The 14,578-nt window shown below is 41.5% G+C and overlaps 1 protein-coding gene across 5 annotated transcripts in view; it reads right to left on the bottom strand.

Moving 5' to 3' along the window:
* Positions 1-8,326: 8,326 nt before the first annotated feature.
* Positions 8,327-14,578, bottom strand: part of sh3bp2 (SH3-domain binding protein 2) — a 31,757-nt gene continuing 25,505 nt past the window's right edge. For 4 of the 5 annotated variants that reach the window (XM_033646343.2, XM_033646339.2, XM_033646342.2 and 1 more), the window contains exons 6-13: positions 13,635-13,720; positions 13,468-13,545; positions 12,080-12,830; positions 11,393-11,516; positions 10,847-10,902; positions 10,509-10,584; positions 10,332-10,391; positions 8,327-10,180 (exon numbers count right to left, since the gene is read on the bottom strand). In XM_033646343.2, the coding sequence (XP_033502234.2) occupies positions 10,043-10,180; positions 10,332-10,391; positions 10,509-10,584; positions 10,847-10,902; positions 11,393-11,516; positions 12,080-12,830; positions 13,468-13,545; positions 13,635-13,720 (1,369 nt within the window). In that variant the 3' untranslated portion in view covers positions 8,327-10,042. The remainder of the gene's footprint in view (positions 10,181-10,331; positions 10,392-10,508; positions 10,585-10,846; positions 10,903-11,392; positions 11,517-12,079; positions 12,831-13,467; positions 13,546-13,634; positions 13,721-14,578) is intronic. The other variant, XM_033646341.2, reaches the window with a different exon arrangement.

The following is a 14,578-nucleotide window of genomic DNA, read 5'->3' on the forward strand; positions in this document are numbered from 1 at the left end:
AAGTTTGTGTATTCCACTGTGCACGAGTCTGCTTTTGAGTCCCTGCGTACGTCAGTCTTTACATTTATTTCTCAACTGAAACATCCACTATTCAAAACTGAACACTTCAAAGTGAGCCTCTGCCTCTTCCTAACAACGGCTTCTGTGCACAGAAATGTTAATTACAGGACAATGTCACATGAAATTTACATATATTTCCTAAGATTCTCAGACTTTCCTGTCGAACAGGATTTGCAGGTGCGTACTCACTGACCTTCACACTTGGCATACTTTGTGTGACGAGGCTCGGTTTGTCTGGCAGAAAAGCTGAGGACCTTGGAGATGCTTCATTTTCATAATAAGCACGCATGAGAACTAGTGTTGGCTGTCACAAACACAGTGTACCAGTCCCTTATGGTGTGATTTCTACAATGTTTAGGTAGGTAAAGGGTTGTCTTACACCAGATTTGTGTTGTTGAAATAAATATTTATTCATTATTCAAAGTGAAGCTTGGACAGAGGGACACATTTTTCTTTTATCCAATTAGATAAAAATCACAATTACCTGAAGCGCATCATTCATTATGTCAAAATTACAGATCATCAAGTGTGTTATCATTTTGGCAATTCAGGACTTGAAGTACCTGCCAGTTGAAAAGCACCATATGTTTAGTTTTGGTTTTATTGCTGATCATTTTGTAAAAGCAGATGTCTCATATTTCAAAGAGTGAATACCAAATCTTGGAACCAAACTCCACTCTTACATTTCCTTCCCTCTGTCTGTCTGATGCTATTTCTCCCCATTTTGATCACCAGGCCTTTGGATTTTTCAGAGGGCTGCGTGCTGCCAGGTTTCATAGGCTCTCATCAGTTCTTATCAGAGGATTGAACCTCATCTTCAGTGATGGCTGATGGCTGCTGATACACCCCAAGGCTCATTCTGTCCCAGATTTTTACATTTCCTAAAAAAAAAAAACAAACAAAAAAAACACACACACACACACACACGCAAACCACTGTACAATTCTGTATGAGGAAGTGTCTCCATCTTTCTTTAAATGTCAGTATCTCTTTCTTGCAGTCACCTCCAAACACTCACTAACACACAAACACACACATCGATTGCAGATCTAAAGGTTGGAAATTCAGTCTCTTACAGAATACAACTGTGGAGAATTCATTATTTGCAGGCTCACCAGTGGGGGCCTGAACAGTGAAGATGACTCAAAAAAACCTTAAAAAACTGCTGGATGGGAGCTTTGAAGAAACAAATAGAGTTTAGTTTTCCCACGGCAGAAAATGGTCACATTATATTTGCAGGGGCGATGTGGTTGTTGATCAGTAAGACACAGTAAAACAAATCTTTTTTCCTTGATTGGGTGTTAAAACAAAAACAGCACTGTGTGGCTGTGGGCATGTGCTGGAAGAGGTAAAAAGGAGACAATGCAGCCCAGAAAGCCAAGTTTCAGTGATCGATCCTTTAGTTTCAAGCCCCATCAGACACCAGGACACTGCAAAATAGTTTATAATGCTATCAGCAACAATCATTTGATCCTAATTTGTGGTGATTGGCAGGCAAACATTTTAAAGTTACTTTTACAAAGTAACCTACCAGGACTGTGTTTGCACTAGGGCTACCAATTACGTGTTCATTTCAATTAATTTATCACAAAAAAAAAAAAATACTGCATGAAAAAAATTAACACTGATTAATTGCGTTCAGTGGTGCCCTTTGACCTGATGCGTCATTGAAGGCCACAGTGGCTTAGTCACACATGATGGAAGCAGAGGAGACGACGCTTTAAGTACCGTCGCGAGCAAGCAGCGCACTTCCTTTCATGGTCAACTCATTGAACGCAAGTGACGCCGGCGACACTTGAAATGCAATACATCATTCACGCAATAGGGGGTAGCAGAGTCACCGGTACGTTCTGTCTCGCCAGTACTGCTGTAGCTAGCTAGCACTGCTATTTTATTAGAGTGCAGGGCACTAGCACTGTCATTTAAATGGGGGTGTGCCTATACGAATTCGCAAAGTTTTTCCTTCTCACCCGCCATATTTCATACCTGCTTCTTCTGTGAATAACAAAAAGTGGTTAATTTCAAGTACGTCGCTTGCATTATCACCCTTGCTGGCAACGCACAGTATTACAAGCGTCACTGCATCGTGAATCAAAAAAATGGACAACACATTTTGAGACGCAAGCACACATCATGGCGATCTGTGCGTCTCAATGTGTCCCAGTGCATTCGCGTCTGCGTGCCTTTGCGTTGACTATGAAACAGCCCTAAGTCTACCTGTGACCGACTAACTAACTGCCTTGCAAAATGGACTGCAGGCCAGTTTTGGTGAGAGAGGACAACTGTGTCCAAAATCCAGTGGCTTTACTACAATATGTGAATTAAAATTTTTTAAACACCTTCACAGCAAAAAGTGATGAAAATGAACATGTAATTAATTAGATTAATTAGAATTTTTTTTTAAAGTTGAAAGTCCTGGTGTTGGAATGCAGATTTTTTAAGGTTTGGATATAGCGGGGCTACCTGGATCCCCTTGTTTCCAGTCTTTACTCTAAGCTAAGTTAATCAGCTACTGGCTCTAGCTTCATATTTGGCATGTAGATAAGAGTACTGATCCTCTCATCTAACTCTCAGTAGGAAAGTAAGGAGCATATTTCCCAAAACACCAAACTATTCCTTTAATGTAAATCTAATTAATGAAGTCAGACCCATTTCAGAAACGTGGTTTGAAGGCTCCCATCATCCTGGTGTGTAATCAAAGTCATGGTTGTTTACTCAGCAAATAAAGGAAAAATAAACACTTTGATCTCTAATTTTTGTGTCTATAGGGGCAATATATGGACCAAAGTGACTGACTAAAACGAATGTCTTCAGTTTATTTAACTTTATTTAACAGGCTGTGCACTTGATCATGATGCCATCAGCCCATTAAGTTGCTGTTATCTGTGGTTATGTGCCTCATAGCTTAGGGTAAGTAGGAGCCTGCTGTACCTACTGGTAGGTTCAGAAGGTCGTTATCAGCATATTAAATGGTGGTTATTTGGTAGGTTTTCGGCTTTGCCTCTCCATTGAGTTTCCTGTTTCCCCTCCTTAGTGTCTTATGTTTGTTTTCAGTCTGTCTCTGTGTGTTTGCAGGTCATGGCCTCCTTGACCCCTCCTCCTACCAATTCTGCCAACAGCTGCACACCTGAACCACATCTACAATCAAGCCACTGCAGTATGAGACCCCCGCTCAGACATCCAAACTCTGCCAGATCATTCAATCTGTCTCTGGCCAAGTTTTTTGACACTTTGTCTTTTTGTACTTTTTGGACCTCTATTCACATTCTGTTCTTAGTCTCAGATTCACCACACAAGTCTCAACTGTAACCAGCCATGTCCAGCCTCCTTCTTGTCTTCTGCCTCTGGATTTGGACTACTCTGTCTTCAGCGCCTCTGCCTGCTCTGCTTCGCCATTCCCAGCCCACCTCATATCGCTCAAGCCTTCAGTTTACAGTCTTCAGACTACAATAAACTGCCTTTAACCATTCCCAGTTTCCTGGTTGTGTTTACATGTGAGTCCTAAGTTCAGCTGGCACAACATTATTGTTTGTTTTCACTTTCACGTTCCTCAGGTTTACCTGCCAAAATGGTTAGGTTTAGAAAGAGATCATCCACCTTCTCCTACATGTGGACTTCCTCACACATGAAAGCCCTTTCTGCACAGTTGTGTACATTGTGAGTGGCCTTTTAACCAGCATCTTGATATGTCACACCTGTCAGTTGAATGGATTATGGATTATGTAGGCAAAATGCTCACTAGCATGGATTTAAACCAACTTGTGACCAAAATTTGAGAGAGAAAGCCTTAGATCTTTTTTTTCAAATGCGTTGCGTAGTGACCAAGTTGAATTCTGTTTTTGCCACTCTATTCAGAGTTAAGGTTTTACAGGTAATTACGTTGTCACATATTGTTTTGTAATGCTTGTCCAAGCGAAGTGCCTCACAGCAGGACACCAGCGAGAAATGTTAAGAAGTGCAACCCAGCAGGGCAATGAAACAGCAGCTTTATAGCTGGTTATATAAAAACAAACTAAAAGGGAGATTCATCTAGAACCAAAGGGAGGAAAAAAAGTGAAGGAACTCAGCTACAGATGGTTTATAAAACCTGGCCCCGGCAGGGCTTTCGTTTTTCATTTTCATCTCATCATGGAAAAAAATTGTCTCTGTGTGTAAAAATCCAGCAGAGGGGCGACATTTATAAGGCAGAGAATTGCACACAGCCTACAGATATCAACACTTCCTCAGACCAAACAGCTTTATCCTCGTCTCACCAAGAAGCCACTGGCTGAAAGCAGATATTTAATCACGCCCAGATCTGGGCCAGGTTTCTGAAGATGTTTGTAACCAAAGGGGGAGCTTCTTTATCTCTCTGAAGAGGAGCTGGTAGTCCACTCTCTTCATTTTTTTTTATTTTCTCTGCTTAGCCCTCAGAGAAGATGGCAGAGAAGAGAGAGGAGGTTCTGCCATGATTTAACTACAGCAGAATGATTCATCTGGTCCAAAATGAGCTATAAACTTGTGAAAATGATTACAGTGCGTGGAGCCACAACACTGAAATATATAAAAGACATATATTTCGCTTGAAAAATAATAAGACTGAATAAAAGTCAGTAATAAAAAGCTCAGTGACAGCGGGTCACAAGTGCTGTTCAGCACCACAGACAGCGACACTCAGCTGGTTTTCTGGAAATCTTGCAACTTCTCAGGTTGTTGACACACATGCAGCATTTACTCTCATCCATTATTTACTGGGATATCCTACTTCTTAAAGTAAGAAGCAAGGAGCTGAAGCTGTTTAGATGACAGTGGGAAGATGATTACATGTGACGATGTTCACATGGCACCACTGAGCAATCAGCTGGCACACCTGGTACCTATTAGCTGCTGTTTCCTGACACCTCCACCTACTGCAGGGATGCACCTATTCCTCCCCACATTCCGGCTCAGATACCTCAACTCAGGGCTGATTATCAAATCATTTCCTGGGAATCTTCCTGACATTGTTTTTGGTGCGACATCCTGGCACTCGAACACCCATGTCCCTAGGTCATTATTGCAATGTGCAGCCAATGGGAGCGCTCAGAGACATTTCATGCTGTCCCTGAACATGACATGAAACATATGCATTATATTTTAATCATTTTCAGTCAGTTTCCATAGTTTCACTTTCAGTACCTTACATTTAATTAACCCAGTCCCATTCTGAAGTTGTCAAAAAGAAAGTGGCTCCTGGCATCAGATACAGACAAAAAGCCGCCCTTTCATGTTGGCATGATACATGGCCGGTCGCTGTAATGGTTTAACAGTGTCCGGCGGCATCAGGGGGAATTGCGGTGGGACAACAATGAAAGTTAAGGGAGCACAAGTCCAAATACGATGAGTTGGAGGGGTGGTCGAAGGGTTTAACAACGATCAACTTTCACTGGGGAGGCCAGTGTTCCCTACACATAACGTTATAAAGCCTAAACCCTGTTCTTTTTTCCTAAATCCAACCACGTGCTTTTGTTGCCTAAACTCAACCACATGCATGTGTTGGCAAAATGAAACCATGTGTGTTTGTTGTTGAAGGAAAAAAATTCGCAGTGTTGTACTGACGTAGTGCGTTTATTTTGAAAGAGACTGTATGTAAACTGTAAATTTCCTGTGAAAACAGAAGTGTATTTTGAAAGAAGACAATGCATGTAACAGGCAGAACTGGACACAGTGTCCCAGAACATCAACAACCCACCCAGGGTACCTTGCATGTCATATTTCGACATGGAAAGTCCGTGACCAAGCATCAATATGTGACGAGGTCCGAGTGAGAATGCGTTGATGACAACTTGTAAAAAAGCTACTGGTTGCATCGCAACTAGTGGCATGAGTGTTGTTGGGTTTATGGTCTGTCATCAGTGCTAGCGCTGTTAGCTAAAGTTAGCAATTTAGGTGGACAACCCACAACTGCACTTTTCTTGTGTGGCCCTCTATCATTTGCTGGCTCCACAGACTGTAAAAAATTTTGGAAGTAGCTACTCTGACGTCACCCATTGGTTTTTGGTCTTGTTTTTGAATCCTCGAGTTTGGCATTTCGGCTGTCACCATCTTATTTGTTGGAGCCAGAAGTGGCCATAATTGGGTGAGAGGCTGGCGTTGTGGAGGAGCAAGGGGTGGATCTGATTGAGAAGCTGAGGACACTCAGAGCAGCCCGCCCTTAAATATGTGTAACTTTAAGCCTTCATAAAATGTCAGTGGGTGAGTTATAGGAAAATGTATCCCCCTTACAGTTGTCACAAAGGGTGAAATTAGCTACAGAGACCAAAACAATTTTTTGTACCGGGCTGTAAAATGTTTATTTCTGCTGTAATGTCAGGCATACTGGAGGGTCCAACCCCAAGACCTATATGACACCAAACTCCCTGTTCCCCAACCAGTCCCACATGTTTTCCATTGAAAAGCATATTAACCAGACGTGCATTTACCAAACCTGCCAGTTAGTCCTCATCCTTTAAGCCTTTTCTATTTTGAAAGCACTTCTGATAAGCATAAATGTCATGTTTGTGTGGCTGCCCCTTGAGGCAGGTTTGGAAAAAATCACTCACAACAACTGTGGTTCTCATAGATACATCTATACTGTATACACATATACTGTAGATTTGTGTTTGGTTGTCATCGACAGCAGATGCATACATTGTCATCTGCTTTCTGGCCACAGGGGACAGTAATGAGCCCAATATGACTTGGCTTACCACAAAGAGGGAAAGAAGAATCCACAAGAGAAAGCTGTGAGGTTTGTTTGCTTCCAGTGGGTCTCCACCCTGTAATGTCAATGTTGGGTCATGGATAGTTTCTGTGTCCTGAGTTTATTCTGCAGTATGTACTATTTGTGTACAGTATGAAGAGGAGACCAGGGGGCAACTGTAACATTTTTTACATTTTCATTTATAACTCACAGACAACTTGAAATGCACTAGTTATTTTTTTAATATTAGAACATACATATGTGCAGTAATAAGTAATATAATTTTTTTTTTTTTTCACTAATAAGCACAAGTCCACTGTATTACATGTAATGCAAGAGGTCAAAGTATTACAATTGCCCTCTTGGTGGAGGCAATAAATGTACTTTTTTATTTGAATTAAGTAAAATATGTTATTTTTCAAACATAAAAGTGTCAAAAAATCTTGTGTGCCAGTGAAAAACACCTATATTAGCATGGGTTAGTCATGCTAATTTCTAACCAATAACCCGAAGATAACATTGATGTGAGCTTTAATTTGCAGACTTTATGACTTAAGACAACTTTCTAACCTCATAATAATTTTTTTTCTTCCAAAAAACGTCTGTCAAGGTGAAAATATCCTGCTTCTTTTCCACAGGAAGAGATAGAATCCTACTGAGCATGTGCAGAGTAATGGTCATCATCACTCTACCTTGTTTCTGTTTGGGGGAATTGAGTAAGCTGCAATGCCCCATGTTACTACTGGCCCCAGTCTCCCCCACTATCAAACAATAATTATAGTAGCTATACTGGTTATAGAGTCTTTCAATAATAATGCACGTTATGTGCTCACCTTCACACAGGTAAAACATGGTCTGTCCTGTCTAAGGTAAGTTTCCACTTAACAGTATTAGAGCCCATCACAGGTAAGTGTCCATTCAACAGTTCAGTGTCCAAGTATCCATTCATCAGTTTTAGTTTCCACGCTACAAACTGCATGCTGCCACACTTCATGGTCAAAAAACTGTTTGTTTACCCCATCACACACCTGCTGCTCATCATCTGCACCTTACCTGTAGTACCTGCGTTTTCCTGCTCTAGTGCGCCACCCCGTGTACAAACAACTAAACTGCATCTATTTTACATGAAGTCAAACATGAATCAAAACAAACACAAAGAATGTTATTGTGGCTCCAACACTGGTTTTGCAGGTAATACATAAACAGTCTAACATACTTTACTGTTTTGTACTGACTGGAAATGATGCAGTATTGAAGTCAGGCAAGTTACTGATTAATTGATTGGTTGATCAATAGGAAATTAGTTGTTAAAGTCATTTACCAAGCAAATAAGATGGCTCCAGCTTTGTAAATGTGAAGACTGTAAATTTGAAACTCATGGGGTGTTGTGCTGTTTTTGAGTGAACCTTCTGAAAGAGAACCTTGGGTGAGTTAGTAGTGGTGTCTTACTCAAGATCAGACTGCTGCCAATGGGTGTTATGATGCTCAAACTCGACACTCTAGAAGCTGCAACCTCAAAGTTTAGATACAGGAATGAAAAAAAAAAGACAAAACAGGAGCCTCTGGTTAATCCTTTATACATTCTCAACATATACTTCTGTAGAAAACAATGTATTTACATATTTACAGGCATGTTTTTTTTACAGTACATACAGCATTTACATATAAATATAGAGTGATTTTCAGCATTAAAGTCAGTGCTGTACAAACTGTATTTGCAGAACGACAACATTGTCGCAGCTGAGCACAAATAAAATTCAGGTAACATTTCATCATGTTCAGTCTGACATTTTGCTCCTGGTTTTCATTTCTTGTTAATAAGTGAGATGTTTTCTACCCCCCCAAAGACATGCAAGAAAAAGTACATTTCCAAGTGTTACAAGTAGCTGGGAGGCATAAAATCAAAATAACACTTTTTGGACAGAAGACAGACATGCGTGTGTCCTGCACACTAAATGAGTGAGATGTTGCCTGTCAAAAGACTGAAGACGTTGCTGCTCTTTCATTCATGACTTTAACACTTGAGGTTCAGTGTAACGTGTCTGTTTTGGGGTGACGGTGATTTTGTCCTTATCTGGTCAGGTTCGAATCGTATTGGGGCACATGATGGAAGAAAAGGGACAATGGGTCTCTCCCAATACCCACACTGTATCACTGAAGAAAGCTGTCAGCTCACCAAGCACCACTGTGCTAGCTAACATTACAGCTATTGCAATTAATGTGCCTTTCGTCCATGCGTGGTGATACGGTGCTCACAACAAGGTGTGTGGATTATCTTGAATAACCAGGTCATGATTTCTTGACAGAGACATTGCTGTTGAGTTTTGCAAAATGTATCTTTTTGGCACTTTGAGCACAACAAGCCGAGTGCCATCTAGTTCCACTTTATTCCAGAGAAGGCAGACATCTCTACAGCTTATATCTCGAACATTCGGCAACTCACACCAAAACAATCTTGACTGATAAATAGCACTACAGGTAACAGGCAAAATATGTATTTTTCATTTTGGGGTGAACTGTCCCTTTAAGTCCCTCCTTTTGGCAGTTGAAAATATATCACACAAGCCGGGCATTGGGACAGACCCAAAGAAAACGCAGGTGACAGAGACAGATTCCCAGGATCCCCACATGAAGCTGGATTGAATATTTCTCATTTGGTGTAACAGCGCCCCTCTGTGGACAAAATATGCCACACTGATCCTTGGATTGTGCTTCACAGCAAATCTCTATAGTTTGCATAAAGCAGCAGGAATGTTTCAAAAACACAGCAGGCATCCAATAAATCCAGATTTCTGTTCAATTAGAGAGTTTGCTGTGTTTTTAAAATGAGTTTATCTGTGTCATAACTAAAATATTCCCTTAATAACTAAGGTGTATTTACAGTGACCTATGTTTTCTGTACACAGAAGAGGATAGGCATGGCTTGCTTTGTTAAGATAAGAGTCTAGTTTGTCTTAAAATAAGTTAAATAATGTTCCATTAACTGGTGATTGCTGATATTTTTTCTCCTCATAATACCTGGTGTCCTCACAGTCAGAGTTACTGTCCTTATTGTCTCACATGAAGCCTTATGGTGCATTTTGCTGCAACACTGGTTGAATAACGATCTGTCTTCCACTGAACAATGAGAGGTACGATCTCTTCTTATATCGTAACAGTTTTTCAATCCATCTGAGTGAGTTTATCTCCGCATGCGTCGATGGGGATGGATTTCACCTGCAGAGACGCCCTGACTCTCCACTCTTCTTGAGTTTCAGTTGTATTCTGTGAGTTGCCCATTTGTCAAATGCTCACTGTCTTTGTGTAGGGCTTCTGCAGGCAGAGCGAGCCGTGGTGAGGAAGAGGATGGCTGTAGTAGTGTTCAATCACAGCTGACAGAGACGGGAAGGTGATTTCATTGTCCAGGAACACGGTGTCGTTCTGCCAAAACAGACATAGCGAACAGGAGACTGTAAATTTTACATTGTCGTTAAACCTAATCTCTACACATAAACATATGTATATATATATATATATATATATATATATATATATGTAGTCAAAATACGACAGAGAGACACAGGACTCTTACCTCTTCAAATAGTCTGTAGTTTCTGGCTTTGCCGATACTGACATCCCACACCACCAGCACCTGGGCAACACCAAAATAATTTCATTTTTATTTCATTTCATTTCCTTTTTGAGTCATAAATACATAGAGACACTAGTTTCTGTGGTGGAGGACACCAGAGCAGCTTTTGTGTTTTACCTTCGATGTCTTGGTTCCTGAGTTTCTGATGCCGTACAGTCCGTCCTGAGGAGGGCTGGCGCTCTCTTTGAACAGTCTGCAAGTACAAACAACACAGGTTACGCTTTATCAACAGATAAGCTTAACATTGTGTCTCTTATTTCACTGTTGTTATTGGTATGCAAATAACAAAAAAAGATTAAACAAGAATACATGTATGACTACGAAATAATCATTTCATAAAACACAATGCAAACAAAATAATTGCCTGAAAGAACCACTAGAGAGCAGACATGCTCTGTAAAGCAGCACAGCTGTGGCCTGAAGAAAATATATTTAAGTTTACAGCTCTGTCTTACTTTTCTACGAAGCTGGTTTCAGTTGTATCAATGAACACAGAGTCTGGCAGCTGCACCTGCAGATAGAAACACCTGGTTAGACACAATCTGTTTATGAGAGCAGGGATTTACAAACTTTTCCATGACAAAGTCCCCTCAGTAGCAATAGCAGTGTCACGCAAGCATAGAGTGTTAAAGACATAAAGCATTCCTGGAATTTAAGCCCATGTTGCATGGATAGATGTTTAACGTATTGATTACTTAAAATTGTCATCTCTCATTTTGAAATCAAGCCATGCATTGGACTGTTTCTTTCTCTCCACCATGACTCCTTCTTGTTGCAACTTTACAGCAACAAGCGTGGTTGCAGGAGTTTGATGTCATTGTTTGGCATCGTGCAACTTTCAGAAAAACATGAAAAAACTTGACAGGCTCAGGCATATGATTCTCCTGGATCCGAAAATTTGGGGCCAGTTCTTGACTGGAAGCAGATCTAGATTCTCAGTGTTTCAGCGGCCTACAGTAAAGGTCAGTTTCAGTTGTCACGTCACTGTCAGTCTCTCTTACGTTTTCATAGTCGTCATCGGACTCGTCTCCTCCGCTGTGTTTGGCCGGGTCTCGTTTCCTCCTGAAGTCTGCCGGCGTCTCTTCTCCCAGTGAACGGAAGCTCTGGCCATCTGGAGATGCTCTTCTGGGGGGAAAGCCATGTTAGTGAGGTAGCTTCAACCAGATACATTTGTTAGAGCCAGTTCTAGCAAGTCCTAGTTTCCTATTATTTTTTGAGTCACCTTCATGCACCACCTGACGTGGTAGCTTGGGAACCTTTGATTAAAGGCAGGTGTGCTGAAGCGAGTGTGGAACGTGGGAGACGCCACAGGGTTACAGTGTTTGACCGTCCTTTTTTTGGTTAATCTAATTGTTTGATGAAGTCATTTAATACCCCATTGATTCGAACTTTGTTTTTGTGAAGGCCTGTTTTTTTGAGGAATGTTTTTTTGGGGAGTTTTTTTTGAACGCGATAGTCAAACAATCAGTTCATAGCATCATCTTGTAACTCTCCATACATCCTGCAAATCAGTCAACTCTAAAACCAACCGAAGCACCCTGGATCATCAAACAGTGAGTGAAGCTAAACCAAAGACAGTGTGTTCATCATATCTTCCGTTATGGCGTCTGTGGGCGGCTATTTTTGAACTTTTTTTTTGTGTTATTTCAGAAGACAGTTTAATGGATGTTTTGTGTGTTTGAACTTACTGAAGTGGGGTTCCTGGCTGCTTGGACTTGGCTGTAAGCAGCGGGGGTTTGACTGTTGGCGGAGGAGGTTTGGGTATCGCTGGCTTATTGTGTAGTCCAGCTTTAAGTACAGGAGAGAGCGAAGCGTGGCCAGGCAGCGGTGGGTGACTGGAGGGCTTCTGGTTGGGGGACAGGGAGTCTGATGTCATAGGTCTGAGGTTGGACCCTCCAGTAATGGAATGGGGAGGTAGGCTCGGCTTGCTGCGATGGTTACTCATCACCACCTGGTGGTTGTTGCCCAACGATTTGCTCACTCCAACATTAAGGGCAGAGTGGGAGGGACCATTTAGGACCATCCTGGTCTCTAATTGGTCGCAGATAGGCAGAGTGGCGGGGGATTGGACAGACATGGCCGGCAGAGGCCTCCAGTCTCTCTTGTCGTTCCCAGGCCCCCCCACAGATGCCACCCTGCTCTGAAGAGTTCTTTTTGCGTTGGGGGGAGGAGGAGGTGGAGGACTGGGAGACACAGACATGGACTTGGGCAGGTGGGGGGCAAAGGGGAGAGGAGGAGGCGGGCCTTTGTGGGGGTCCTTCAGTATGGAGGGAGGAGGTACAGAGGGTGGGGGTTTTTTGGGGAGCGGGCTGGTTTGGATTCTGTGTAACGGTGGGACAGGAGGAGGCGGGCCTTTGTGGAAAGCCGGAGCGGAGTCTTGACGGAGCTGGAACGGCACTGGGGGAGGAGGGTAGGAAGGGGGCGGCCCGGTGGGTCGACCTGAAGAGGTAAAAACAGAGGAAGACATCAGACTGGTGTCTTGTTTGGTTAAAGCTTCTTTGTTAATGTTTTTCCCTACATGTGACTTGCTCTATTATTTTCTGTCACATTGACGCTGAAACACATTTTGAGTTTTATACACTACACTAACGATATCAGTGTTGTTTTAGTACTCCAAATATTAACCAATATATGTTGCTTTACATAATGATTGCCACCCAGTCATGATTTTGAGCCTTGGCCTTTAAAGGTTGCAGTACGATAGCCACAAAGAAAATTAAATTTGATTTTAATTTTATTGCTTTTTTATAAGATACATTCCCAAAATTCCTGGGGGTTTTTAAAAAACAGAAACTGAAAATTACAAGCTCCACTATATCATCCAAAACATCTAGTGTGAGTGCCCTTAGAGTTGCAGTTCCCCTAATTGTCTCCTGCTTCCTTTAACCAAATTATTCTCCTTTATCTGCTGCTTTCACATCAGTGTCTGTTTGACTTCCAGGAACTCAGTTTATATAAGAAGTTTAGCAGGGTCTCTGGATTTGACCTTTGATCTAATTACTATCGGTTCTGATTCCAGTGATGTGACAGATGAAGTCAGATGGTGTGAGTGTGTGTGTGTTGCAGGTGGCGTCACCTGTAGATGTCGGTGAACAATCTCCGTCTGGCTTCAGGTAGTCTTCCTCATCGTCATCATCATCATCTTCTACATAATCTACACACAGAAAGAAGAGACACCACAATTTAATAACACACAGGTATAATGTGTAAGTTACATGTATGCGTTCGTCATGCCGGTCTTACCATCATCTGCGTTATCAACAGGGTGTTTAATTTCCATGGGCCTCTCAATGGTGCCGTAGAAACTGTCTGCATCTGAATCTGAGTCACTATGGCAACAAGGAAAATGTTATAGTGAATACATAATATTGAGAAAAACACTGGAACATCAATTCAACATTATGATTGCTGCCACCATGAATCTATTTACAAAATATGACACACAGTTTTACAGCTAGCCAACAGCGATCATGTCATTTAAAAGCTTTTGGGCTCCTGTGGTTTTATATTTGACCCATCTGATGAGACTCTTGCAGCCATTAGTGCTTGTTAGGCAATAAGTAAATGGAAAATGTCAGCATCATATACTAGCACTACAAAAAAGTTTAAGTTACACCACTTTTGTCATATCACAAAAAACTTTGTACAAAGTTATTTTAGATAAGCCTCGGGAAGGAAACCAGACTTTGTGTTCACGGGTAAACTAATTTCCTGCGTGGCACAGATACTCTATAATGGAGAGCTATTAAAAAAGCTGCTAATGTCCCAGGTTCCAATAACAGTATGTGTTTTGAGGTAAAAAAAAAAAAACCTCCAGGCTGGAAGCTTAGTAATCAAAACAAGAGGCCATTTTAATTTCCAGCTTAAATTACAAATTAGCCTGCAGACTTCATTTGAAATGCCATTAGTCAGCTTGGAAAAAGTTGCACTGGGCCCACAATGATTAGTTTGCAAGGTTCTCACGCAAACATTTAAAGTGACTGAGGTCACACTGATAACGGCGGTGAAGCCTTTAACACAGCCTTTAACAACATTTTTTTTTTTCAGTTAATTCGTGCTTAATTTTGTGCTGCATATCAGCCTATTTTCATTTCCGGGAATCAAATAATGCTGCTTGTCATGTCCTATGGAAGTGGTTCCCAACTGGTCCAGCCACGAGGTCCAGATTGCATCTTAGTCATTAGTTC

Source organism: Epinephelus lanceolatus, chromosome 19, assembly GCF_041903045.1.
Source record: "Epinephelus lanceolatus isolate andai-2023 chromosome 19, ASM4190304v1, whole genome shotgun sequence".
In the NCBI taxonomy this organism is placed as follows: Eukaryota; Metazoa; Chordata; class Actinopteri; order Perciformes; family Serranidae; genus Epinephelus; species Epinephelus lanceolatus.